The 26,749-nt window shown below is 51.6% G+C and overlaps 2 protein-coding genes and 2 long non-coding RNA genes across 9 annotated transcripts in view; 1 reads left to right on the forward strand and 3 right to left on the reverse strand.

Moving 5' to 3' along the window:
* Nucleotides 1–1,084: 1,084 nt before the first annotated feature.
* On the reverse strand, nucleotides 1,085–10,172 carry LOC309853626. 3 transcript variants are annotated; one of them, XR_014305837.1, is made up of 5 exons: nucleotides 8,094–10,172; nucleotides 6,954–7,209; nucleotides 6,240–6,397; nucleotides 5,077–5,234; nucleotides 1,085–2,161 (listed from the first exon to the last, which is right to left on the reverse strand). It is a non-coding gene; the product is annotated as an uncharacterized lncRNA (long non-coding RNA). The 3 variants fall into 3 exon arrangements; XR_014305838.1 differs by lacking the exon at nucleotides 1,085–2,161 and having other exon boundaries at nucleotides 2,470–5,234; nucleotides 6,954–7,129; XR_014305839.1 differs by lacking the exon at nucleotides 1,085–2,161 and having other exon boundaries at nucleotides 2,470–5,234.
* Nucleotides 7,697–25,916, forward strand: ZDHHC1 (zDHHC palmitoyltransferase 1). Of its 4 annotated transcripts, XM_082711920.1 has the most exons (13): nucleotides 7,699–8,000; nucleotides 11,471–11,589; nucleotides 13,984–14,030; nucleotides 15,393–15,635; nucleotides 18,830–19,005; nucleotides 20,561–20,662; nucleotides 21,020–21,144; nucleotides 21,243–21,401; nucleotides 21,697–21,809; nucleotides 24,704–24,786; nucleotides 25,032–25,125; nucleotides 25,263–25,341; nucleotides 25,445–25,916. In XM_082711920.1, exons 3-13 carry the CDS (start codon nucleotides 14,022–14,024, stop codon nucleotides 25,726–25,728), a joined length of 1,467 nt encoding a protein of 488 aa, XP_082568046.1. In that variant the 5' UTR covers nucleotides 7,699–8,000; nucleotides 11,471–11,589; nucleotides 13,984–14,021; the 3' UTR covers nucleotides 25,729–25,916. The 4 variants fall into 4 exon arrangements, with proteins under 4 accessions (XP_082568047.1, XP_082568048.1, XP_082568046.1 ...); XM_082711922.1 differs by lacking the exon at nucleotides 11,471–11,589 and having other exon boundaries at nucleotides 7,698–8,000; nucleotides 25,419–25,916; XM_082711919.1 differs by lacking the exon at nucleotides 11,471–11,589.
* On the reverse strand, nucleotides 10,175–11,965 carry LOC309853630. The gene is made up of 2 exons (XR_014305843.1): nucleotides 11,607–11,965; nucleotides 10,175–10,255 (listed from the first exon to the last, which is right to left on the reverse strand). It is a non-coding gene; the product is annotated as an uncharacterized lncRNA (long non-coding RNA).
* Nucleotides 22,885–26,749, reverse strand: part of LRRC36 (leucine rich repeat containing 36) — a 57,563-nt gene continuing 53,698 nt past the window's right edge. Inside the window, exon 16 of the mRNA XM_082711901.1 lies at nucleotides 22,885–24,313. The gene's annotated coding sequence lies outside the window, so the exon portion shown is untranslated. The remainder of the gene's footprint in view (nucleotides 24,314–26,749) is intronic.

The raw sequence follows: 26,749 nt of genomic DNA on the forward strand, positions 1-26,749 counted from the left end.
AGCCGTCTCCAGCACATAACACGGTTCCGTGGCACAGGAGCCCAGGAGATCACCGACCCACCTTCATGTGCCCTAGGCATGAAGTGAAATCCCTCTGTTTTCAGAGGTACGCTATCTAGGCTGTGCATCTGGAAATCCGGCCCTTTGGTTAGTGGGGAAGGGTGAGGCAGGGGAAGCCTGGGATATCACTTACATTTTCAAACTGTCTTGCACCCTCCTCAGAACTTTTCTTTTGCCTCTAGGATTGAAGGCAGATATTTGGGGATTAGGGCCCTCGAGTTTGGGAAACACTAAGAGAATGTGCTCAGAAGCGTTTTCTAGACCAGCCCTGGGGGGGAAAGGCAAGCCCAACTGAGAACACCTGCCAGGAGTGCTTGGCTGACTCCAGGTGAAACCGGCTATCTCGGATCCCACAGTGTGGTTTTTGAGTCATTCATAACCTTCTGCCACATTTCCTGTGTGTTTGTCATATGCCAGTCCTGTGTGTGGTTTCCTTGTCCCTTATTTTATTTACTATGCTCATATAGTCCCTGTGAAGCAGGTACTATACATGAGAGAACAAGCCCAGGGGCACCTGGTGGCTAAGTAGGTTAATCAGCCGACTCCTGGTTTCTGCTCAGGTCATGATCCCAGGGTCCTAGGATCTAGCCCCAGGGCGGATGTACTCCGAGCAGAGTCTACTTGTCTCTCTCCCTCTGTTCCCCCCTCCCATCCTGCTCTCTCTCTCAAATAATAAATAAATAAAATCTTTAAAAAAAAGAAAGAAAGGAAACCCAGAGAGGTTATGGGGTGCCGTAGGTCACACAGCTATCCAGATGCTAGGCTCCCAACCATCTGGTCACACTGCCTCTTGGCCTTCAGCCTAGGGTGCTGGCAATACCTGGGTGAAAGACTATCAACCTTTTTTAAAAATTTGCTTCTAGACTAGAAACATGTCACCCAGAGGTAGAATTAAGGCAAGTTGTTAAAACAAATTCCAAGACTTGCTTCTTTATAATTCCATCACGGCTGATTTAGGCCTTTTTTTTTTTTTTTTTTTTTGGCAGAACAACTGCAAAAGATACAAAAATTAGTTGCTGTTGGCTAGCTGATTTACTTTATTTACATATATAAAATTCACCCCACCCTTGGTGGCTAATACCCCCCTGGGGAAGCTGTGGCTGTTTTCTGATTGCTGGTGGGGAGGCCTGTGTGCGTTGTTTTTTTAAATAAACTGAAACCAGATGGAGGGGGGTTTTGTTCACAGCCTTGCCTACAATTTTCTCCAGCAAATTCCTTGAAAAGCCAACCACCTATGAGTGGTGCCTGTTCTCCTAGGAGGTCTCTCACCGCGGGTATGCAAATGGTGAGCAGGATGGGGATTTCTGAAAGAGAAACTAAATAAGGGGCAGAGGAAGCTTCTTGGGTCGGGGCTTTCTGGAATGCGGGGTCATCTCCTCATGGAGCCCCGATTTTAGGTCTGCACTTAGAGTTTGTGTCCTCATTCCCCACTTCTCCCTGGAGTTGGGAGTTGGCCTGGGGAGATGGAGTCTTGGGCTGGGCTTGAGTCAGAATCACCTGGACCCATCACCGGGTGAAAATAAGGTTTCCAGACTCCCCGTATATATCCCATTTGTACTGCTAACTGCTGGTGTGAGACGCCACCTCTTCAAATGGGTTGATTTTTGAGTTGGTGGGGGGGTATATTCCCCAAAAGGGGCCCAAGCCATTCTGGCTTCCATCCTGGGAAGACCACTTGCTCATGGTGGTTATCGAAATATTTTTAATCACCAGCCAGGTCTAGGGCTTTTGTAATGTCCCTCGAGCACCTCGTTAAGTGATTCCTTGCTTGGAGAGATGAAGCAAAGCCTCCCCCTGGTCACAGTGTCAGAGGGTTAGCATTTTTCTTTGGAATGTGAATTGGGTATTGTCGCAGTGAAGTATGACCCAGTCCCCGGGCAGGGGGAGGACACGTCTTTCCCAGCTCCAACCTTCATTCCTAGCTCAGAACACTGTTCTTTTGGATTCCGACCCTTTTCAGATAATTGTGTCAGGTTACATAAGGTTTCGAGATATGAGCACTCAAAGGAAATTCCGCTGGGAACAGGCCTGAGAGGTTCCGGCGCATAATTTGCTTTCAAGTATTCCAGGAAAAATTCAGGTGTTTCAGGCCTGCACATTTCTGAAATAAAGTAACCACAGTCAGCAGCTTTGCAAGCATGTACCATTGCCCATAGAAGTGAGCAAGCAAAGAGAGCAATTTCATGCAGGATGAAAATACCCCTCCCTGGGGAGCATGTGCAGGCCCCAGGGAGAGGAGGTCATTTACAAAGAGGACTGCTTTGACCAGGTGGCCATAGATATTTTCGCCAGCACAAAACACCCTTTACCGCCCCCCCACCGCCCCCTGCGTCTTAGGTAACACATGTGGTAGACACAAGCCTTCAGTTTTCCAAGAAACATAAAATAAAAACTGAATTACTGGCAGAGAAGCTTTAAAATCTTTAGTTCCTCGGACTCTGTGGGCACATTTTTCACACATCATGATTTTTATTACATTTGCCTCCAAGGGACTGCCCTGCAGCAGCTCTGTTGCATAAGGCGCTGTTTCCAAACACCTTGTCCCCAACGAGACACACAGAATAAGTTTTATCTAGGTCTGAGAGAATTCTGGAGGGGTGACATCGTGTTCCAAGCTGCACTGGTTATAGTCAACAGTGGGAAGGCTTCCAGAATCTTCTCACCAAAGAAGCTGAAAGAATATTCTGAATACCGAGCAGTATTTCTTTCTTAAAGCACAAAGTGGTCATAAAAACCATTTAACACGGAAAAATTAATGGGAGGAAAATGTCCTTTGTGTAGCAAATTAAAAAAATCGTTACAAGGCGTACGGGGGGAAAAAAATAGATGTACTACGTTGAAGGGATAATAAGATAGGAAAGAATTTTTGCACCAAAAATAATTCAACAAGTATCATTTACTTTATAAAAGGCTTCACAAAAGAACTCCCATAGGAAGCACTATCTTTTCATTTATTCCATCTTTCTGCCCTCCCTTCCTTCCTTCAGCAAACATTTATTGAGCACTTGCTGTGTTCCAAGCTCTGTACTAAGGAGTTAGATAAGCATCATTCCTCCCCTTGGGGTCTCTCTGGCTGTCTGGAGGGACAGCCCCTAATCAGATCAGTACACAATCAGGAGCCACTGAGAGTGGAAACCAGAGTCCCATGGTGCTATGGAAGTAACAGTGTCTTCTGAGGGTCGGGGAAAGCTAGCCCAGAGGAAGTGATGATCCAGGTAGCAAATAGCATCAGTGCAAAAGGCCTCCGTATGACCTCGAGCCTGGTCCTTTGAGGAAAGGGAGGCCCATGAGGCTGTAGGAATTACCCGGAGCCAGGGGGCACGGAAGGTCTTGGAGGCCACTGTGAGGAGAAGGGTTTGATTCTAATTTCATGATATATTGAACTATTGCTCCCTGGGGAGCAGGGAGGGTCATGATGGTTGTAAGTAGGAAGTAAAATAATCAGTTTGGCTTTAAAAAAAGAAACCTTTTTTTGACAGCTACAAGTTGTGAGGAGAATGGACTGAGGGGGATGGGAGCCCACAATGGAAGCACTAAGACCAGTCTGGAGGCTACTGAGCTTGCCGGGGCAAGATATTCTGGTGGCCATGGGCAGAAGCCAAGTGGAGGGGCCGGTTCATCCAGGGTTCATTGGAAAGTGTACTGTGACCCAGACAAAGTGGACCCAGAGAATGAGAGCGATGGCTGGCCACATCCCACCTGGGCTAATTTGACAATTAAAATTTAATTTTATTAGTTGATGAAATGGATAGCATCATCTTCCTGATGGAAAGATAAGCAAGGTCTAGATGATACGTATGGATGTCTACTACCAGCTGAACACTCCATGTGCTTTAGTAGTACGAGCACAATTTCAGTCCTCATCACACTTGTGTTGTAGCTAGTTACCTTCATTTCACCAAAGGAGCAAATTGAGACTCAGAGAGGTGAACGAGTTTGCCCAGCTGGCGATGGCAGAGCTGGGATTGAAACTGGTAAACTATAGACCTGCCCTGGGATGAGTGACAGGTCTTGGAGGGGCCCAGGTGCACAATGGCTCTAATGAAGGATGGGCTGGCTTGGCACAGGGCATGGGGTTTTTTTAATCTTTAAGGGTGTGCAAGCCCTTAAAACCACAATTGGGCCTTTTCTCCCTGTAGCCTGGTCTCTTGCACCCTGGGAAGACTGACCTTGTGGGGCAACCATTGTGGACAGGAACAAGTTCTGCCCCAGGGGCTGACTTCTGTTCCAGAAAAGTGGGCCTCACATTTTCATGGAAATTGGCCAAAGGGGCAGGAGGAGCTAAGACAACACTCCAAGTAAAGGGAACCCTGTGGGGAAAGGCCTGGGGGTGGCAGCAAATGCTGTAGGTTCTAGGAGCTTCGTAATCCTCAGAGAGGACAGGGCTGGAGAGGTGGACAGGAACTTGTTCTTCAAGTCCTTGGTAGCCATGTTGTGGTCTTTTAGTTCATCCTAAATGCAAAAGGGACCCCTGGAAGTATCTTACACGAAAGACCTATCAGATGTTATTTTCATATTGAGAAGGTTTCTCTGCTACGGGAGTGGGCAACGTGTTGCTTGCTTTCTTTAGTAGGTGATGCCCTGGGTGGTGTCAGGTTCTGGATTGGGTACCTCACTATGTTGACAGACTCCGGAAGACTATGCTCAAACTGCCTGTGCTTTTAAAGAGCAAGTTTGACCAAGGGTACATGACTGGTAGACATTTACCCTTGATCTTGAGGTCATGAGTTTGAGCCCCATATTGGGTGTAGAGCTTAATAAAATTAATTAAATAAATAAATAAAAAGCAATTTGGCCAGAGGGAGTCCTTTTCTCAGAGAGCCTGGCTTGGAATCATGCAGACAGGCATGGAGGGAATTTGAGCTGCCCCTTGGACTTTTGTTTCAAATGAGACCTGTTTTAATTCATTGTATGTGTATTTAACCCTATTTGAAACCCACTGTATTAATTTCCTATTGCTACAGTAAGCTGTTGCCACAACACATATTTTAAAATAATACACATTTTTTATCTTACAGTTCTGGACGTCAGCAGCTTGAAGTGGGTCTTACTGGGCTAAAGTCAAGGTGTCAGCAGGCTTGCTCCTTCTGGAGGCTCTTGGGAACAATCTGTTTCCTTGCCCTTTCCAGCCTCGAGGCTGTCTGCATTCCTCAGGTCCTGGCTTCTTCCTCCACCTTCAAAGCCAGTAGCACAGTGTTGTCATATCTCTTTGACCTTTGCTTTCATTATCACATCACCTTTTCCCATTCTGACCCTTGGGCCTCCCTTCATAAGGGCCCTATGACCAACAGTGAGCTGACCTGGAAAATCCTGGATAATCTCCACCATTTCAATCTCCTTAATTTAATCAAAGTCCCTTTTGCCTGGTAAAGTGACATATTCATAGCTTTCAGAGATTAGGATGTGGACACCTTCGGGAGGCCATTACTCAGACTACAACCCACTTTAACAAATAAAGAGAAAGGGGGAACCTGGCTGGCTCAGTCAATAGAGCGTGTGACTCTTGATCTTGGGGTTGTAAGTTAGAGCCCCATGTTGGGTGTAGTGATTACTTAAAAATAAATTTTTTATAAGATTTTATTTATTTGACAGAGACAGCGAGAGAGGGAATACAAGCAGGGGGAGTGGGAGGAGGACAAGCAGGCTTCCCGCCAAGCAGGGAGCCCGACGTGGAGCTCCATCCCAGGACCCTGGGATCATTACCTGAGCGAAAGGTAGATTCTTAACAACTGAGCCACCCAGGCGCCCCCAAAATAAAATCTTTAAAAAAATATGGAGAGAATGATAAAAGCCCAGCAGCTGGGAGAAGAATGGTCTGGATGTAGGCAGGCAGTTGTTAGGAAGCTAGGGCAGAATCAGCAAGTAAGATGCTGGTGGTCCGGACTGGAGTGGAGTGGGAGGAATGGACACTGGACATGCTGCCTAGTCTTGGGAACTATCTGGTTTAGATGGGCCAGGACCAGGAGGAGACTGGGTAGTTAGTGGTGCCCTTTGGAGGGCGTGAGTGAAGGAACAACTTTGTGGCAGAGACAGAAAGGGTATATAGGGATATGTTGCATTGAGTTGCCCATGGGACATCCAGGAGACATGCCTGGGAGGTAGGTGGACCCAGGGCCTAGATGGCTGAGACTCTCCGATTCTCTCCCTTCCCTATGGGCATAAATGGGCTCATCCTCTACCTTGATTTCTGGGTCATCATCTCTGTTGGACCCTAAGGTCCTTCAATTCCAGGTAAAGAGTCATCTTGATTGACATCTTAACAAGAGAAATCATCTTGTATTTCTAAGGCCAGAGTAGCAGTGATATTTATTCCACACCGAGTTTGAGTTTATCAGGCCTGGAAACAAGAATTTATATGGTAGAGAGATTAAATCACTTGCACAATGACTCACAACTGACTTTTGACAAAGCAGGAGTTGTTATGTTGCTTTTACTGTACACAAGTGGCTCATACATTTTAGGCATAGGGATTCTTTCTGTCCAACCTGTTATGAGCAGGTAGCTGGCTAGCTGCTCACCATTTTAGGGCCTTGGAGATATGCATCGGACTGCTGGCAGAAGACAAAGTTTCTTCATTGTTTCTTTGGGGGCGGGGGAAAGCCTGAGCTCATGAGAGAATCCATTTCCAGTGCTCCATGGCTTTCAGGGAAGTCAGGTCCAGGAAAGAGAGTCTTCAGGTCCTGGGACCCAGGAAGCAGGCACTTGTCCCTGGCAATCTTTTTTTTTTTTTTTTTCCTTAAGATTTATTAATTTTTTTTTTTTTTTAAGAGAGTAAGAGGAGAGGCGGAGAGAATCTCCAGCAGAATTCCTGCTGAGTGCAGAGCCCAATGTGGGCCTTGATTCTAAGACCCTGAGATCATGACCTGAGCTCAAATCAAGAGGCAGAGGCTTACCTGACTGAGCCACTCACGTGCCCCTGTCCCTGGCAATCTTGGGGCAGCAGGCATGGCCCCTCAGAGCCCGACCCTGGAAGTCCTGTGATTGGGACAATGGCCGAGGCCTCAGCACCAGAGAGGGCTTGTGACTTCTCAGACTGCTGCTGCAGGAGATCCTGAGTCCTTGGAATAACCTGGGTAAGAAGAGCCCAGTGGAGGCTAAGGCTGCATTTCCTACCAGCCTGGAGGATGGGAGCTCACAGTAGGATATATACTTGATTAAAAGAAATACAAAAAGGAGATATTTTGTGCTATATATTTTGCTCTTACACTTCACACTTTATATTATGGGGAAACCTGCATATTGGCTGTACCTGTCTTTCTCTTACCCTATAATCTCCCTGAAGGGCAGGGATCTCATGAGTGTTCCCCATGGAATGTCCAGTGCCAGCACCTACTCATAAAGTGTGCAGGCTGACTGCGGGGGGGGGGGGTGAGGGGGAGGGGGAGAGAGTTCTCCCTGAGAGTGGTGGTCTAACTGAAGGGTGTCGTTTTGGGGACAAGTTAGGATTTCGAGAAGACATCTGTGGGATGGGGGGTGGGGAGGGGGCGGGGATGGGTTTTTGAGGAGAAAAGTTGAAAGGGAATGGGGAAAGGGGTCAGCGGGGGTTCTAGGGGTCCCAGGGGTCCCTGATGGGCCCCTCCCCAGGCTCGATGCCCGTGCGAAGCAACGCAGCGCGGTTTGGCCGCTGTGGGGCGCCGTAGCCTGCGCGGTTGCCAGGGGAACGGGCCCAGCGCCTGAAGAGTTCCAGCCCGCCGCGGCCTGGCCCGGCCGTACCACCAGCCTGCTCCAGCAGGATCCCGGGGACTTTGCTGGCCCAGCCACCGTCGCGCGGCCCAGGATGGGGCTCTGCTCCAGGCTGCGGCGCCGTCTGGTCCTGGGGATCATATCCGCTGCGAGAGTCTGAAGTGCTGCCGCCCTGGAGGGTGGACGTCCAGGCGCGGGGGCTGAACCACTGGGTGACCTTGGCAGGGCCGATCTGGCTCGGTCGCCGCGACGCGCAGGTGAGGAGCCCCCATCGCCGCCCTCACCTGGAAGCCTGGCCTGAGCCACAAGGGTTGTGGTTGCCCCCCCGCCCCGCCGTGCTCTGCGCTCACCTGGGCCTGGAGCCCGTGGCTTGGACTCCAGGGACCGGCCAGAGCGCGCGGGGCTTCCTTCCAGCATTCATCAGGTTCACATATCTGCGTTGAGCGCCTACTGTGTGCCAGACGCCGGGCCACGGAGGACTCCAAGAAACGGCTATCTCCAGAACCCACAGAGTATTTGCGGGTGGGGGGGTGTGTGCGTGCTGGCACCAGATAGAAGACAAAAGTGATTTTAGGTCGAGATAAGTGCTCTGGTGATGTAATGGAGGGGGTGGGGGTGGTGGTCAGGCAGGGTCTGCTGTAAAACGTGACTTTGAAGCTAAGACCTGAAGGTTGAAAAGAAACCAGCATTGTAAGTAGGGTAAGGGTGTTTGTGGAAGAGGGAAAAGCAAATGCAAAGGTCCAGGGACAGCAAAGTACCATTAAGGAATAGAAAGGGGGAGGGGAGCATTGCAGGGTGTAATGGGGGTTTCAATTTTATACCAGCAGCGGGAGGAAACCGTTGAAAAGTTTGGAGGAGTCTGAAATTTTGAAACGCTCACCTTCCTCTGGCTGCTGTAGGCAGCGCCTTATGACCACACACTAAGTCAGTTGAGGGCCATCCTAATTCTGCCAGGCTAGCTGTGTCTCCTAGAAGTTAGTCCCTCTGAGACCCAATGTCTTCATCTGTGAAAGGGAGATGTTGTTCCGCATGTTGTTTATGAGAGACAAAGTGATGGATCAGCCCATGGAGACCAGTGATGGAGGAGGTCTCTGAGCTCTCTGAGTTGTGAGGGTTTATAAATGAATTCTGCCAAAGCAGTTAAAGCAGTGCCCCCACACAGAAAAAGTACCCTCTAAATGCTAGTATTATCACTGAAACGATAGGGGAGTAATGATGGAGGCTTGGATTAGGGTGATGGCAGCAGAGATGGTAAGAAATACTGTAATTTTTCTTATTGAAGGAGAGTTGGATTTAGAGATAGGTGAAGGGTGGTCTCTGCTTTTGTGGAACTGGTGGTTCGCTGTGGGAGATGGGTTTGTAAACAGATAATCACACGAGCTGCAGTAAAGGCAACATTGGTGCTTAATTAGGAGGTTTCTTTTTTTTTTCCTTTTGTTTTTCTTACTTTGTTTTGACACAACTTTGTTCTTAACGACTGTTTCTTGGTGGGTGTTCCTTAGGGCTTGCTCCTACAATCATGTGAGTTGATTTCCTGGTTAAAATCAACAACCCTTGGCTCCTCAGTGGCCTTGTTTTCACTCCATGTTACTCCACCCTTCTTGTCCCCTTTCCCTGGCTGCACTTGAACCCCAAACAGTTTGCAGTGGTTGCTTCAGGAGGAGAATGGTACAGACAATGTTTTCGGACCATGTCAACTCAGGAATGATTGAGGTTTCAGGCTTTTCTTGCTCTAGCATCAAACTTCTGCATGTTGTTTATGCGAGGAGCCCAGCTAGATCTCAGAACAGTGATTGGCGAAGACTAGGAGAACAGCTTGAAGTTCCAGTTTATTTTCTGGGCCTTGTTATGATGTACATCTTTTAGTCAAACTGGTGCCACTTCCCAGAATTTTAAGGCAAGTGACTTCTCTGACACCTATGAGGAATTTTTGTAAACAAAGTATCTGCCCCAAAACTTCTTCTGTGAATGACTTTTCACATCGTAAAACAGTGTGCACCATGCCACATTTTTCTCCAGCTCCTGTTTAGGTTGAAATTGGGCATCTGTTAAATCTTAGTGAAAATTATTTTAAAAGCAGATCCGGGGGGAAAAAAGATGAAAATATGGTAAGAAGTATCCATGGAAAATCATTCCGATGGCAACCATAAATCCTCTAGCTTTTCTTAACAAAAAGCAAGATGGCTGTGAGCAAAACCATCCCGTGGTGTGTACCTTCCCTTTGGGTTCTGGAGTCATGGGAAGCAAAGCTGGCCTTTGGCTGAGGACTGGACCAAGGTGCTGCCCAGCGGCTCCTCTGGTGTGCTGCCTGGTGATCCGGTTCCAGCTTTGACAAGACTGTTCCTCACAGCTTTGCAGATGAACCATTCAGAATTGCTTTGGAGAGTGAGAAAGCATTGAACTAAAACCGGACATTCTTTTTGCATGGTCGTTAGGCGGGATTTCCTTGCTTGTCAGGCGTGGTACAGGTCTCTGGAGCCCACATTTGGTCCGCATGGCAGCACAATGGGGCCTGGAGGGTAAGACGTGACACTCCTCAATTATTTGACATAATTTTTTTTTTTCAAAAGCATTAAATGCATGTGCTAGAAAAAAATTTCAAACAGTGCACAAAGCAAATCTCTCTCACCCCAGCCACTGACTCTTCTGCCCAGAGGCTGGCTGCCCCTGTGTCTGTCTTCTTGCATTTCTTTCCAGAGAGAATCTGTGCAAGTAGAAACTTAAACATCTCTCCATCCTGCTTTGTTTTTACTCACTTGGTAGCACGCTCTACAACTAGCTGTCCCACATCTTTCTTTTCCCCTTCACTGTGTATCAAAGGTCATTTCATTCCTCCTTGTTTAGATGTTGTATAGCATTTCACTGTGTGGATGTCCCACAGTCAGTTTACATTGTTTTTTTTTTTTTTTTGTCCTTTATTATTACAAACAAGACTGCAGTGACTCTTTGTGTACTTTGTGACCATATGTATAAGATAAATATCTAGAAATGGAATGACTGGGCCCAAGGGTATGTGTTCTTAAGTTTGGTAGACATTGCCAAATTGCCTTCCAGCTAACTTTTTTTTTTTCTTTGTAAGTGAACCCAACACGGGGCTTGAATTCACAAACCTGAGATCAAGAGTTGCATGTTCTGTTGAAGCCAGGTGCCCTCCCCCAGCCCCCCAGCTAACTTTTTTAAAAAGCTGAGTAAAGGAGACACCCAAAGAGGTGGGTCTGAAATTTGCCTCTGGGTTGCCCAATCTGAGAGAGGTAGGGCAGGAACCAGAACCTGGCTCTGTCTCCAGGCCTAGTCCTCTTGCCTAGCTCCAACCTGCCTCTCTCCATTGGTGGCTCAGGCTCCCAGGCCCTCAGTACCCCTCAATAGCCCAGTTTCTTCTCCTCTGACCCCATCACTCTACCCTCCCAGTTCAGTGGCCTCCTCCTACAGATCCTCTTTAGTAATTAAGTTGATTTTTTTCTGAAATTCTAAGGCAGCTTGCAGGAATGCAGGGTTGCCCACTGCCTCCCCAGGGCTGGGACTTTTCACCTCTGGTTATTTTGAGGGTGCCGTTCATGAATCTCAGAACAGCATTTCCAAAAAAATTTTATTTTTGTTTGGGAGGTGGATCAATCATATAACGATTCTGCAGTTCATAGTGAATGCTTGAAATGTTAAAGAGTTCCCTCATTTAAATCAGGCATATAAATTAAGGTCACCTAACTTTCTTTTGAAAATGCTATTTTAGGGTTTTAGCAAGTGAGTGTTAACAGGAAGAGACTGTTGTCATCCGGACAATGACCTTCACCTTACTGGGAGAACTGGGAGGGGCCTGTACAGCCCCCTCCAAGCCACCTAAGAAGCCAGGTGGGTTCTTGGCTTACCCAGGCGGTGGGGACCTTTGCCCATAACACTCCATGGGGCCTCTTCACTCTTCACTCTTGTCGTGCCTCCATCTCCACCAGTTTCTGTGACTGCAGAAGGTACATGAAAAGTCTTTTACTAAGGCTCATATATTCCTCTCAGCCCACCAGAGATGTAGCTGGGGCATTGGGTAGTCTAAGGGACCTTGTGGCTTGACCTCCATCTCCTGACCAGTTCCTCCCCAAGCATAAGGCGGCTGCCTTCCCAGGCCCACCCTTTCCCCTCTTGCTCATGCCCTCTTCCCCACTAGGACTAGAAATTTTGTAAAACACCCACCACCTTTATGTGATTCCCCTGCTTTAAAGTTCCTTTGACTCCTGGTGGCTCTTTTTTTTTTTTTTTTAAGATTTTATTTATTTATTTGACAGAGAGAAATCACAAGTAGATGGAGAGGCAGGCAGAGAGAGAGAGAGGGAAGCAGGCTCTCCGCTGAGCAGAGAGCCCAATGCGGGACTCGATCCCAGGACTCTGAGATCATGACCTGAGCCGAAGGCAGCGGCTTAACCCTCTGAGCCACCCAGGCGCCCCTCCTGGTGGCTCTTTAGGAGTACCCAAGCTTCCTTGGGTACTAAGCCTCCTAGGCCCCATGGAATCTGACCCTGCAGCTTCTCAGGACTCAACTCTCTCTCTGGCTCCATCCCTTGCACACGCCCGCCCTTCCCCCATCCACCCTGTGTTCTGTTACACTGAATGGGTGGCCCTTGCAGGACCCGTTTACCCACTGCCCTGTCTGGGCCCCCAGAAAGCAGGAGCCTGGTCTCATCTGTGTTTACATCTTCAGCGCAATCAGGGGGCTGGGCCCCCAAAGTGCTGACTGGGCCAGTGTGTGAGTGCAGAGGCTGGCCAAGTTGTCCGGGAGCAGAGCCATGCATCGTTCAGTCTGGTCTCCTAGAGAAGTGCCGAGAGGGAAGAGACACAGAAGTTCCTGGGTCTGGTGACAGTACTCGGTCCCATCCCTGCTTGAGGCCCCATCTTGGATTCTCTCGGACCTCTCAGCCCTTTTAACCAAAGTCCTTCGGGCCCAAAGAATTTCCCCACAAGGGCCCAGGTTTTGGGGGCAGGTGGCGTGCCAGCTTGGGTGTCTGCTCTGGAGTGCTGCCACTAGAGCAAGGGCTTTAGGCCCAGTAGCAGCATCCCCGTGCCCACAGTCTCATATGAGCAGCACCCTCCCTGGGCCAAGGGTCGCTTGGTTTGGAGTCAGAGCCACCCTCAAGTCCTCAGATGGTGACTCCTCCCACGTCAGGTAATCCGGGAAGCAGCAGCACTGGGGGATGCCTATGGCCACTGCCAGCCCACTCTGGGTAGTGGGGACATGTCAGCCATGTGTCTCTGCACTTTTCTTTAGAAACTTCCTTAAGGAGTAGGGCTGCAGAGATTTGCCGAGGGCTCCCAATTCATGGGTTCTCTTTGAAGTAGTTACCCTGGTGATGATATCACTGGAGAAGTGAGGTGCAAGCCACAAGGATTTGCCCCTGAGCAGTCACCCAGCTCGGCTGTTCACCAAACTTCACCTGATGACCTTTGACTGTTTCCAGAAATCAAAGATTTGTTACCTCTGAGGACATCGAAAATGAAGTTGTGCCAGTTTTTTTTGTTTTGTTTTGTTTTGTGTGTTTTTTTAAATCACCTTTGTCCCTTTGATCAAAGGTGAGATGGTTAGAATGACCATGCAGTGGCCTAGAACTCATGATAACATGTTCTTTAGGACCACTGGTTTAAGAAAGCAGCTTCAACCAACCCCATCACTTTGAAAATTAACCTCACAGAGTATCAGATGCAGCTGCTTCCCTTTGGAGAAATGAGGACAAGCCAGAGGGCTATTTTAAGGGTAATTACAATATCTGTCATTTAGGGAGCATTTTTGTGTTAGGGCTTTTCTTACAGGATCACTGATCTACACACAGTCCTGTATCCCTACCCTCCCCCCGTTTTCCAGATGAAGAAACTCAAGCCACTCAGCCAGGACTTGAACCTAAATCTGTTTCCTCCAAGCTGGGGCTCTTTATTCACCTTTCTTTTCACTGTTTCTTATTGAAGACAAAGCAGATGACCCAGGGATTCCACTTGAGTCCCTGAGAGAAAACGAAGGCCACTCCATTTAGCTCAAAGATGAACAGGGCAGACTTGACTTGCAGGAGGCTCTAAGCCTCGGGTGTGATGAAGGGCAGTGGCTAAGTGCGAATGTCCAGCATTCAGGATAAGAGCCAGTGGTGGGGGCGCTCGGGCAGGAGGGGTGTCTGTATGGTGGCTGTGCAGACTGAGGGCAGAGAGGGCCATGGTTTTGCATGGGCTAGGATTCCACATCATTTATTGCATCCGCATCTCCCTTTATTTCAGATGTTTTCAAGTCAGCAAACATTTACTGAGCAACTACTATGTACAAGGTATGTTGTGGATGCTTGAGGGAAGGCGTGTGGGGAATAGGGGTGAGTGAATCACAGTATTGTTGCTACCTTAGGAGAAACTGGCAGAACAGGGGGATGACACAGTGTTCCGAGTGGCAGAGGGACTTGCCCAATAAAGACTAAGCATGAGAGCCCCCTGAATCTGCTTGGGGCATCAGGTAAAGCTTCCTGGATGCTTAGATTGGGCTCTGACGGTCAAGTCACATTTTGTTGGGCTGAGAAGTGAGGAAGATGTTCTTGGCAGATGTTGCTGAGGGGTGTTTGCTGTACTTTCTGGCATAGTCAGACTTCCTGACCCACGGGCATGGCCTTCTAAAAGTAGAGTCCAGCCGCCTGGGTTTTGTCCCCTGCTCTTGGCCTTCCTACCACGAGTTCTCCCAGTTGTGGCACTGCCTGCCCAGGCTCTACTCTCACTTCAGTCCCAGAAGATAGTGGGGTTGGGACTCTTCCTTCTGGAATGACTGCACAACCTGCCTGCCTTGCTTGTAATTTTGGCCAGGAGGCCACCTCTTAGATGGAAGGATGGTGACTTGGAGGCTGGGGGAGTGCTGCCACCTGGTGGTCGGCCTCTGAAGGAGGCTCTGCCTCCCGTGAGATCTCAAGTGAGTCAAAGAGTGTCAGCTCACCTTCCTGTTCCCAGTGCACCAGGCCCCGGTTTACCTGGAGAAACATGGTCACCTGCTGGGAGTGAAGCAAGGAGGGATCCTCCCTTATCGGTTGCATGCTGGCTCCTCCTCAGCTAAGAATCTCAGGCAGCCCTTCTGAGGCTTTCATAGGAAAGATCGTTTAGGATCTCCCACTGGCCCCTGTCCTAAACGGAGTATGTGCTGGTCCCGGGACAGAGGCCAGACCCCCTTCTGAGCACCCCTACTCCCTGTTTGCCCTTGCAAAGAGTAAGGGGGCCCTCTCTGACACTTGCATTTGGACCTCAGGACAGAGATGACTAACAGAATCAGCAGGTGTTCTCACAGCTCTGGCCTCAGCCTGATACTGTTAACAGATGACAACATGTCCTACTGGGTTTAACTTTGATGGCTGTGGAGACGGAGCACTTCGAGTAACAGGCGGCCCACTGTGTCCTGAATAAACCTTGGACCCTCCTACCTTGTCTTGGTGGGGGCCAGGGCCAGAGCTTGCTCTGGGGCTTTGAGAAGAGCGCTACACTACCACCCTCCCCCACCAACTGTTGTCCTCATCCTAGGGCGCTAGTTCCCCCCGGCTGGGAGATGGCTTCACGTCCCAGCCTGTTCCCCGCTGCTGAAACCTGGCTGTAGGCATGGGGTTCTGGGCTCCATCCCTGGCCTCAGGTTAACGCTCTCTCTACTTTTTTTTCCTCTGGAGATGAACATCTGCAACAAGCCCTCCAACAAGACAGCTCCTGAGAAGAGTGTGTGGACGGCGCCCGCACAGGCCAGCAGACCCTCGCCAGAGCTGCAGGGCCAGCGGTCCCGTCGGAATGGGTGGAGCTGGCCCCCTCACCCGCTCCAGATTGTGGCTTGGCTGCTCTACCTCTTCTTCGCTGTCATTGGCTTTGGGGTCCTTGTTCCCCTCTTGCCTCACCACTGGGTGCCCGCTGGCTATGCTGTATCCTTGGGAAAGTGTAGTACCTGGAAGTACTGGGGCAGTGGACAGGGCATGACAGGGGCCAGCGGCTGTGCTCTGGGGCCCCCGAGAGTGCAGGCAGGCCCCTTCACTGCCAGGGAGGACCAGCTGCCTGCCAGCCTGGCTTCCAGCCTCTAGGCCTGATGGGGTGAGCAGATGGACCTAATGTGCCTCGGAGCATTTAAAGCCCACACAGCTGGGAACCTCATCAACTGAGGTACCACAAGAGTGATCACAGAAGAAAGCCTTAAAGCTAATTATGTCCAGAGCTTGACGGGATAAATTAGGGAGTAATTATTCCATTTACGAAAGACTTTTTCACTTTTCAAAAAGAGTCATGGTAGAATTCTTTTATATACTAAGTTTCCTGGTATATTTAAAATGTGGTTTTATATAGGGTCAAATAATTATGCTGTACCCGGGGCTGTTTAGGAGCTCCTTGGTTCTGTAAATCAGACTCTTAGGGTGAGGTTGAGTTGACAAGAGGAGGGATAAAGATGCCCTGGAGGCTCCTGGGAACAGTAACAAACACAAACTTGCCTGAGCCTGGTGGTATCAGCCCCAGTTGTGGCCACAACTCACAACTGGGAGCAGGGGACATGGCTACCAGGCTGGGAGATCGGGGTGCAGCAGGTGGCCTCATCGTCCTCATCCTAGACCCCCGAAGGGGGTCTGGCCTGTGGGTCTCCAGGAGAGTGTGCCCTGGTGTGTGTGTACTTCATGAAAATGATTTCTTGGGCTTCTTGGGGGAGGAGGACTAGAATGAGCTAAAGGAGGTTCGCAGGGATGAACTTGAAAACTTTGAGCATAGAGTCAGCAGCTCCTTTCTCGGCTGTACCAGGCTGAGCAGCTTCTGCCAGCTCACCGGTTCTCGGCCTCATCCTCTGTCTGGCAGGAAGAGTCCTGTCAGCGTCCCAGAGGACAAGGAACGTGCAGGAGTGTGCGTGTGAGCACTGGAATGTGTGAGCTAGAAAAGTAAGTGTGCTTTGTTAGGAAACTGCAGAGCCCTTCCCTGATGAGTGACAAGGACAGGTGTGTGGAGAAGGACTCTAGAGAAGGTTGTTGTCCTCAGACACCAACAATGTCACTGGGGGGCTTCCTGGTTCACTAGGGCCCAGGGCCATCAGCTCTGTGAAAACTGGCCTTTCCCTGAGGTGACTAACAGGCTTTAGTCAGTGCTCTTAAGTAGAATGCTTCATGAAACATTCCTCCCGTGATCTGCAGTGGGAACACCCAGCACCCAGGATTACCTGGGTTTTGGCCACCAGGGTACCTGGGAAGCCGGGAAAATAACCACATGGTTATAACTCATGGTGGGAGTAAGTACAGTTGCTCCCAGTACCCAGCCAAGCCCCGCCTTTCCTTTCGTTACCTACCAGGTGCCTGCCTCTTGTCTGTTCCTCTCCAGGTCTCAGCTGAGGTGATCTGTCCTCAGGGCAGCCTTCTGGATCCCATCAGACTAAATGAGGCCATAGTTACTTAGTCCCATGAACTTCCTCTGTTGTAATCAACCTATTATGTGATTAACATATTAGGTCCCGGGGCGCCTGGGTGGCTCAGTGGGTTAAGCCACTGCCTTCGGCTCAGGTCGTGATCTCAGGGTCCTGGGATCGAGCCCCACATCGGGCTCTTTGCTCTGCGGGGAGCCTGCTTCCTCCTCTCTCTCTGCCTGCCTCTCTGCCTGCTTGTGATCTCTCCCTGTCAAATAAATAAATAAAATCTTTAAAAAAAAAACAAAAACATATTAGGTCCCACCTGACTGTAGGCTCCTTGGGGTGAGGGACTAAGTCTGTCTTGCTCTTCCTATTGCCCTTCGGGCCGGGTGTAGACAAGGACCTCAGTGAACAGTTGAATGAATGAACCAAGGGGTGGGGAGGGGAAGGAGTGTTGGAGCAGCCAGGAAGCTAAATGTTTGCTCAATATTCCGTGTGTCTGAAGAGAGGCTGGAAGGGTGAGGAGTAGAGGTTGGTGATAGGAATAGTAGACTAGCATGAGAGCCGCTATAGAAATTGAAACAGGCAAGGTTTTAGGTTTAAGCTATTCAAAGCTCACTTCGGGACCAAGTGCAGGGCCGGCTCAAGGGCACACAGACTGGAGGAACAGTCAGGAGACTGGAATAACCCAGGGAAGGGGTGAAGGCCTGACCTACAGCAAGGGCCATAGGGACAGAGAGGTTGTGATAGTCTGTGGGACTCGAATTCAGTTGTGGTACAGCACCTTAGGGCAGAGCCTTGCTCATGCAGACAGGTAGGGAAGTTTAGCCACTGGGAGGAGGAGGAAGAAAGAAAAAGGAGGTTGGGCTGCCGATGGATGGGAGGATAAATGGTGGAAGGAAGGTGTCTGCCTGGTTAGCAAGAGAATGGAAGGATGGATGGGTAGACAGATGGATAACTGGATGTATGATAGATGGTGAATGGCTGCCTGGGTAAAGTCTCTCGGCAAATTTTTACTAATTTAGACTTTGAAGCAAGTTGTCAGCATACTTGTCCCCAGTATTTGGTCTAGTCATTGAGCAGATAGGTCCTAGAAGATCTATATTTTAGCTCCAGGAGTTAGCCATGCTGCCCCTGGCCAGGCCCTGAATATGTCAGGTCACCTTAGCACCCTCAGCCCTAGGTCTCCAAGTAGCTGGTCTCCAGTAGGGGAGGTGCTGGGTATATGGGATACTGTTTACAAGTGATTCTCCATCTGGCCCAGTTGCTGAGAAAGGATGGCTGCTTCCCTCTCAGAGTTGACTTCCTATGAAGGCAAGAGAAACAAAATTAGAATTTATATTTTGGGTTCCTCGGCCTTAGAGGATAATTTCCTTCAGTCTCACTTCATCATTTAGCATCTGAAACTAGATCATTTGGATTTTGAGGTCAGATCAGCCAGCCCCTGTGCCTGTCCTGGAGGAGTGAGGCCAGAGCCCTCTGGTTGGGCCCCACAGCAGCAGTAGGCAGTGGCTTGTGAGCTTTGTTACCAGATGGCTCCTCTCTCCCATCTAGGGCATGGGTATGCTGAAGAGGTCTGACAAGAAAGCTCTTGTGGGGATGGAGGTAGGAGGTGGCACAGGCAGAGAGAGTCACATGAGAGAGTCACATGGAGATAGCCAGCTGTTGTCTGGCTCCAGAAAGTTGGGGAGGGGCCTTCCAGCCAGCAGAGTGCGAAGTTGAGTCTTTAACCTGCTGGGCCAGTGCATGGGCACCATCTTTGCTGGCCATCTCGTGGTTCACCTGACTGCTGTCTCCATCGATCCAGCAGATGCCAATGTGCGGGACAAGAGCTATGCAGGGCCACTGCCCGTCTTCAACCGTAGCCAACATGCACATGTCATTGAAGATCTGCACTGCAACTTGTGCGACGTAGATGTGTGAGTGAGTGTGGGCTGAGGGTGTGTGGGTGGTGAGTGTGCCCCGGGAAACTGCCAGTGGGCACTCCATGCAGAGTGGGGCAGGCCCAAGGCTTTAGAGTGATCCTGATGCCTCAGAACCCTTGTGTTTTACCTAGTCAAGAATCTTGATAGAGTGACAGAGAACTGGGTGGAGAAAGAGATTGGAAACAGAAGATGAGGAATGGCATTTCCAACAGTTAAAGTAGGAAACATTTGGCACTGCCACAGACTTTCCTAATGACTAACTCTGCCAGTAAGCCCAAACCCCCCCCCCCGCAATTCTCACAAGCATTTCCAGAGGGGGCAGGAGGGGAATTAATGCTTGAGTACTTATCATGTGCTAAGTGCTTATGAACAACCCTGCAGGGTGGGCAGCATCTTCATCAGCAGAGCCCAATGCTGCAAAAGGCTGAGAGGCCTGCCTGAGGTCATATTGCTGTTGGATAGCAGAATCAGATTCACAACCCAGCCTGCTTGGCCCCCAAGCCTGTACTGTTATCCTCAGTTACGCATGAGGAATCTGAGACCCAGAGATGCCAAGTAACTTCTTCCAGATCACACTGCTAGTGGGAAGGGCAGTCAGAACGTGCAGAGCCCATACCCCCTTGGCTGTTCGGGACTGCCTCCCTAGGCCCCTCCCTACCCTCCTGGAGCTTCCAGCCTCAGGCAGGGGTTTGGGGATGGGGGTATGGTCCAAGCAAGGCTAGCTCCACAGTTCTAATCTTAAGATTTAGCAGCAGACTGTTGAAGGTGGTGTGTCCACAGGACAGAGTAAGAGCCAATGGCATTAAGGCACTGGAAAGTTTGGTGTCAATCATCCTTTCCTTCACTAGGCACCAGTCAGTGCATTGTTCTTTAGTGGATGCTATGGCAGTGGCTACCCACTCCATATTGTTCTGAGGGAAAGGGTTGCAGCTCACTCCTTCACACCCCTTTGGGCTTGCATCCCCTGCGGTGAAGTGTTCATCTAGATGTCAGCTTACTCCTCTACTTTTGGCTCTCTTTAGGTAGCCCAGACAGACTGAGGTTTTCTAGAAGAATGCCAGTAAAATTCCCATAGACTGGCAGGGAAGCAGGGACTCAAAAAATGGAGAATTCAGAAAAAACCAGTGCATGCCCTGGACCTAGCAGCATTGCCTGGTCCCAGACCTGCACCATCTCCTGGCGGGGCTCAGGGATCCTTGCTTGGAAAGGAACCCCCATTTCCATTTCATACCACCGTCATGCAGGTGTGCAGTCCCAGAGCGGGAAGATATAAAGCCTTCCACCCACTCCTTACTGCCTTGGAGTCCCCTGGCTTTTCAGAAGCGAGGCCTCCTGTGGGTGCTCTGCTTCTCAGTGCCACCAGAGGGCATGCACGCCACCTGTCCTCACGCTCCGTGGTGGAGCGGAGGGCCTGGTGGATAAGCTGCTCCAGGTCTGGTGTCTGGGTCCCTGGGTCCCTCTGCCGCCCCCTCCACTGCCCAGCAGTCTGCGGGGAAAGTGCGGAAAAAGCTAGCCAACCACTTTGTGCCCCTCCCACCCCTTCCCGCAGGAGCGCTCGCTCCAAGCACTGCAGCGCCTGCAACAAGTGTGTATGCGGTTTTGACCACCACTGCAAGTGGCTCAACAACTGCGTGGGCGAGAGGAACTACCGGTGAGAGCGAGACACAGGCCGCACCTTTGGCTGGGGATGCATGGGTCTGAGTGTGAGCCAGGGACCCTGAGTCTGCATATGTGGCACGGCAGGGGTGCTGTGCATTAGCGTGGGCTGGTCTGAGGGCGATGCTCCTGATGGCTGCCTCCTGGGACTGCTAAGCATGGGTTTGGGGTCTTCTTCGTGCTGGGGCAGCCTACCAAATTAATCTTTGCCCTAAGCCATTGACTGCATGAGGAGTTGGGGATGTGGGGTTATAGGCCTGGGTCCCCCTCCCATCCATGGGCCCTTCTGAGTTCTGGGCCCTTACCCAGCTGGAGCACCTGGGTGCTGACAGCTGCCCACGGCTGGGCCCAGGCTCTTTCTACACAGTGTGGCATCTGCCCTACTGGGTGTCCTGCTCCTCGTGCTGGTGGCCACTTACGTCTTTGTGGAGTTCTTTGTCAACCCCATGCAGCTGCGCACCAATCACCACTTTGAAGGTCAGTTCCAGCTCCTGGCTCACTCTCACCCTCCAACCCTGGGTCTGTTCCGGTCACTGGTCATAGCCCCAGATGAGCAGTCTGCCTGTGCCTTGCAGTCCTGAAGAATCACACAGATGTATGGTTTGTGTTCCTGCCCGCTGCCCCTGTGGAGACACAGGCTCCTGCCATCCTGGCCCTGGCGGCCCTACTCATCCTTCTGGGCCTGCTTTCCACAGCCCTGCTGGGCCACCTGTTCTGCTTCCACATTTATCTCAGTAAGTTGCCCCCTCCCCTGCCTACACACACACACACACACACACACACACACACACCCCTAAACCTACGCCTGCCTTGCAGGGGATAGGGGTCCCTAGGCCGCAGGGAGGTACCAGCTGTACTGTAGAACCCTGAAGCTTTCTTAGTACTGCCTTTCTGTGGTGCCTTGGTCTCACTTCATGGGTTAGTGTATTTGGGGACAGTGATTTTAGGCTGGGGCTGGGCACCCTCCCTTACCTTCTGAACTCTAGGATCCCCTTTCCACTGCATTGAGCCCTCTCCTCACCCCCTCAGTGTGGCACAAGCTCACCACCTATGAGTACATCGTGCAGCATCGCCTGCCACAGGAGGCAAAGGGGGCCCACAGGGAGCTCGAGTCATGTCCCCCCAAGATGCGGCCCATTCAGGTATAGAAGTGGCTCAGAGGGCTAAGGGGGTGGGTGTTGGGGCCTGGGTGTGGGAGGGGTTGTGGGCTGTGTTGCAAGCAGCAGTGATGAGACAGGGCAAAGGGAAGTAGGCCTGGAACCGCAGCTGGATTAGGAGATGCTGGAGGCAATAGGAGCGAGGCCAAGCCTATACTAAGCATGTGTCTGCTGAGTGGACACAGCCAGAGGGAGCTCTGTGTTTCCCTGACCCCATGTACACTCCTGCGCAGGCTCCAGGCATGTATTGGAGGTAGGAATGTGGGAGCCTGAAAGTAGGAGCCTCCAAGCGAGCTTCTTGGGGTTGTAGAAGGGAGAGGGATGGACTAGCAAATAGGTAACGAGGATGGAGCCATGAGTTCTCTACACCCCTCCACCCCCATGCCCCTGAGCCCTTGTACCCACTACCCTATTTAATCTTTAAAAGATCCCATGAGGCAGGTAATGTGACTGTACCCATGTTGCAGATGAATCTGTTGAGGCCAAGAAGGGTTAAATAAGTTGGGTTTGAGCAGAGTTAAGGTCTTTGCACTCTGAAGCAGGAACCCAACAGCCCAGCTCCTGACCAGTCTATCCCCATTCCCACGCCCCGTGGCTTCCTGAGGTTAGTAGCTGGGGGAGGGGGTGGTCCAGTTCTTGGAGCCCCCAGGGACTGGGAAGGCAGGGGGCCCAGGCAGGCCTTGCTGGGAAGGCTGAACTCTGGATCCCAAGTCCTCATGGCAACTAGATACAAACACAGGCTGGTGGGCGGGTTGGGAGAAGGCTTGGGACCCCGCCTCTCCTGTTGTCATTGCTAGGGGTGGGCCAGGCTCCCAGGCCTGGGAGGCCTGGGGGAGTGCTGACTTTTGGTGGCAGCCCCCCTGCCACATCACTGTATACATAAATTGGTGCCTGGCACTGAACCCATCTAAGTGCAGTGGCAGCCATCCTGGGAGTGGGCATCTTCTCCATACCCACTTCACAGAGGAGACAGGCTCAGAAACACAGGCAAGGGACTTTCTCAAGCTTCATAATCAGTACCCACTGAGGCAGGGCTTGCCCTAGGATGCTTAGACTGGAGGGCTCTAGAACCCTGCCCTGTAGTCACTGCCTGCCTAGGCTTGGAGTCAGGTGTGGCAGCAAAAGCAGCAAGGGCATTTAATATTCTCTGCACTTGACCTGAGAGAGGCCTCCCTAGGGGGAGGAGGGATATGCTTGTCCCATTGCAGAGAGGACAGTGCCGAGGTGAGAGGTACCATTTTGAATGTGCACATTTTGAAGGGCTCTGTGAGAGGATCCTGGGAACAGCTGTGATGAGGGGAAGGAGGTTTGAGTGGGGACACCCTGGTATACCCTCAAACTTCCCCAGCTGGCTAGGGCCTGCCTCTTGTCTCATCCTGGCCCCTCAGGTTTCTGGGACCATCCTCTGCTGCTGCTGTTCCCACCCTTCCTGCCCCACCCACTTCTGGAGCACAGGGGCACTAGAGTAGGCTTTACCCCTGTCTGCCGGGCCCTGGAGGGGTGCTGAGTCCACACTGAGGAAAAGGAAAGATGTGACATGAGTGTTACCTGGAGGTCCTAGTCATTGCCTTGAAGCCCCAGTCTCACAGCTGGCCTCTGACCCCTTTTCTAGTGTTCCTCTGATAAGGCTGTCACCCCCACCCCGCCCCTCCACACACACTACTTTTCACAGGGCTAGCCTGGGCATTGACTGGGGATGAGGCTTACCCTGGGCCTCAGTTTCTGTGTCTGTACAGCCAGCATGGGACCAGCTGGGCTTTGTCCCCCAGATCTGCCAGGGCCCTGAAGGCAGCCTCCCCACCCCCACCCTGAGCAGGAATGCGGGAGGGGCCCCACTCTGGAGCCGTTGCCCCCAAACATAGGCTTGTTTTAGAGACAGTGTTGCTGTTACAGTATCATCTCTGCATTAGTCAGGACGCCTGGGTCTCCATGGAAACGACTTCAGAGCAGGCGACAGCTGTCCTGTTGCCCTCCCCCACCCGGTGGGGGTGGGGCATCGTTGTCCTGGCTCTGCCCTATACCCTCCATACCCAGGTTGGCTTTTTCCTAGCTTTCGTCTCCTCATCTGCATCCCCATGGGCGTCCTGAGTGCTGGATGGTAGCCCAGCCCATTTCTGTAACCTCCTGGCCCCAGGTCCCTGTACTTTCAGAGGTTGGGTCTGCCACTCCCAGTGTGGCTGTGAGGATCAGTGATTAAAGTAGACACAGAACTTGCCTATAAGCCTGATCCCTGATGGGGCTGTGGTGCTGTTTTTTCTCCACTTCTTAATGCCTCCTCTTTTGAGGTGGGGGAGACCTCGCATTGTCCCACCAGTCCCATCACTGCCCGCTTCTACCTCTCCCACCGTCCCAGGTAGCCAAGATTGTGGCTGGTACCTTGAGGACTTAGCTCCAGTCCATCATGCACACAGCCTTGGGTCCACACTCCGGCATGTGAGCGGCTAGCCAGTCTCCCAGCCAGGGTAAAAATCAGTTTAGAGACTGGAGCCCTGGAAGAAGAGAAGAACAGGAGAAGGTTACTCTGAGAGCCGCTTCCCCACCACCCACTTTGGCCAGAGCAGACTGGGTGCATTCAACCTATGAGGCTGGGGGCTTCCGGGAGGAAGTTTGACTAGGTGAAGTAAAGCAGATGGTAGGGAGGGGTAAGGTCCAGAAATGGGTGTTTTAAGCCTTGGCCTGCAAGAGGGATTTGCCCAGTATAGCTGGAAAGCTTGGAGGATAGTCATAGATCTCTGCACGCAGACTTGCCAGAGAGACCAGTGAGAAGGGGGTGTTCTGTATAGGATGGGGTATTGTATACAGGATGGGATGGGCTCAGGACCCAGAAAGCCTTGGATCCAGACCTGGCCCCCAGCCTCCCTGACCCACATCTTCCCCAGGAGATGGAGTTCTACATGAGGACCTTCAGCCATGTGCGCCCAGAACCCCCTGGCCAGGCCAGGCCTGCCACAGTGAATGCCAAGTGAGTGCAGCTTGGGCATGTGCCACCTGGACATCTCTCATTGGCATGGCAGGGACATCTGAGGTGGGGGAAAAGGGGTAGACCAAGGCCAAAGTATAGGTCTGGGTCCAGACTGGCATGCCCTTAGAAAAATCAATGCCCTTTTCTGTGTGCTAGGAAGAGAAGCTTATTAGAGGACCTCCTGTGGGGCGGGATTTGAGGGAACAATGGCCATCCAGCGATCAATCCTTCCTCTTCCCCCTCAGTCTTTCCCAGTTCTTTGCCACCCAAGGCCAAGTGGAAGCCCTGCCACCCTCTTCCCCAGAGACTCGGGCTCTGTCCCCCCAGATCCAACCCCAGGTAAGGGGGACTGTGCTGGCCTCCTTACCCAGGAGTAAGGGGACGGAAAAGAACCCTCTAACCTGCCCCACTCCTCTGCTTCTTTGGGGGATGTGCAAGTCTAGGGAAGGGGGACTCAGGTTCTCCCCTCTCTGCAGAAAAAGAGGAAGCGGCGAGCATATAAGGTGCCAACCTCTGGGACCTTGGACCCTGAATTGCAGCTGCCTAGGCTGCCAGGTGAGTGTCTCTTCCTGACTGTATCCTGAGCTCTGAAAGAAGGAAAGGTAGGGTCCCGAGAGTGTCACAGTCCCCAGTTTCACATTTTCCTCCATCCCTGCAGGGCCCCGGGCCCCAGGCCACAGCTCCAGCTCCTTGTCCGATTCCGCTGGTGCCAGCCCAGTGCACGCCGCTGGGCCTGCAGGCGCCTACCACTCGGCATCAGCTGAGTCCATGGACGAGATTCCAGTGGCACAGACCCGCCTCGGCAGCGCGGCTCTGGCCGCCCCAGGGGGCAGGGGCCGAGAGCCTGGGCTGGCGCTGCAGGTGCGTGCGCCTGCGGTTTTCGTGAGCCCGAGCAGCGGCAGGCCCGGGGCGCGGGGCAGCCCGGAGGCCGACCTGGATTAGTCAGGAGGAGAGGCAGGAGGGCCAAGGAGTAGCGGCCAGCCCGGATTCTCTATGCAAAACCCCCACCCTCGCCGCACCGAGTGCACTTTAGGACCCCCTGCGGTCGGCGGGATGGGACCCCTTCTCCCACGACTCAGCAATACCCGCCCCACCGGCCATCATGCTCCAATAAAAAAAATTTTTTTTAATGCTTTTGTGGACTTACTGCATACTTTCTTAATGGCAAGGTCCACAGGCCATCCTGGAGCTGGACCATTGTCAGTAGGCCTAGGGGTGGGGTGGGAGGGTCTCGTACATTGAGTCAGCACCCAGATTGTCATATGGAACGGACTGAAGGCGCTCTATTACAAAGCTCCTGGTTGTGGAAAGTACTCGGAAGGCTGCTTGGAGGTTGTTATTTTTCTTGAAGATTAGGGTTTATACTTGAAGAGGGAAAGCAGGCTTTTGGATCCGTAGGCAGGAGCAGAGACTGCGAGGCTGCTACCGGGGTAGAATGGGAATAAAGGAGTACGCAGACGCCAGAGGTCCTGGAACTTTTTCCTGCAGTTGGGATGGCAGTCGGTGTACCAGGATTCTGGGGCTGGTCACTCGATTCACTTATTGTTCCCTCTTGCTCCCAGTGCTCCCGAGTTGTGGCCTGGGGATGCTGCACGTTAATTGGAAAGCTGTGGTCTTGAGCTCTAGACCCCAATGCCATTGACGGAGGGGCCTTCTCGCTCCTCTCCCCAGCCTAACTTCCCGCCCCCCCCCGCCCCCACCTTCTGTACCCTTCCACCACCCCCTCCCGCTCCAGCTCCCAAATGGCCTTGGGTTGTGGCTCTGAGAAGCTTCATCTCCCCCGTGGAGGTGGGGGCCTGCTTTGAACTTTGGGCGAAGCCCCGGATGAGGCTGTTTTCCCATTAGGGGGTCATCCGAGGATGTCCAGAGCTGCAAGGAGCGGGTCTCTCCCAGCGTGAAAGCCATGGAGCTGCCCTGGAGCTACTGGACAAGGCTTAAGCAGTAGCTCCGCCCCCCCGCCCGT

This window comes from Mustela nivalis (genome assembly GCF_964662115.1).
Source record: "Mustela nivalis genome assembly, chromosome: 18".
NCBI classification, from domain to species: Eukaryota; Metazoa; Chordata; class Mammalia; order Carnivora; family Mustelidae; genus Mustela; species Mustela nivalis.

Bases quoted from the DNA above. Each gene is read 5' to 3' on its own strand.
- ZDHHC1 (XM_082711920.1), top strand. The intron at 20,663-21,019 runs GTGAGAGCGAGA...GGCTGGGCCCAG, and splicing joins GTGGGCGAGAGGAACTACCG to GCTCTTTCTACACAGTGTGG. The intron at 21,810-24,703 runs GTATAGAAGTGG...CATCTTCCCCAG, and splicing joins CCAAGATGCGGCCCATTCAG to GAGATGGAGTTCTACATGAG.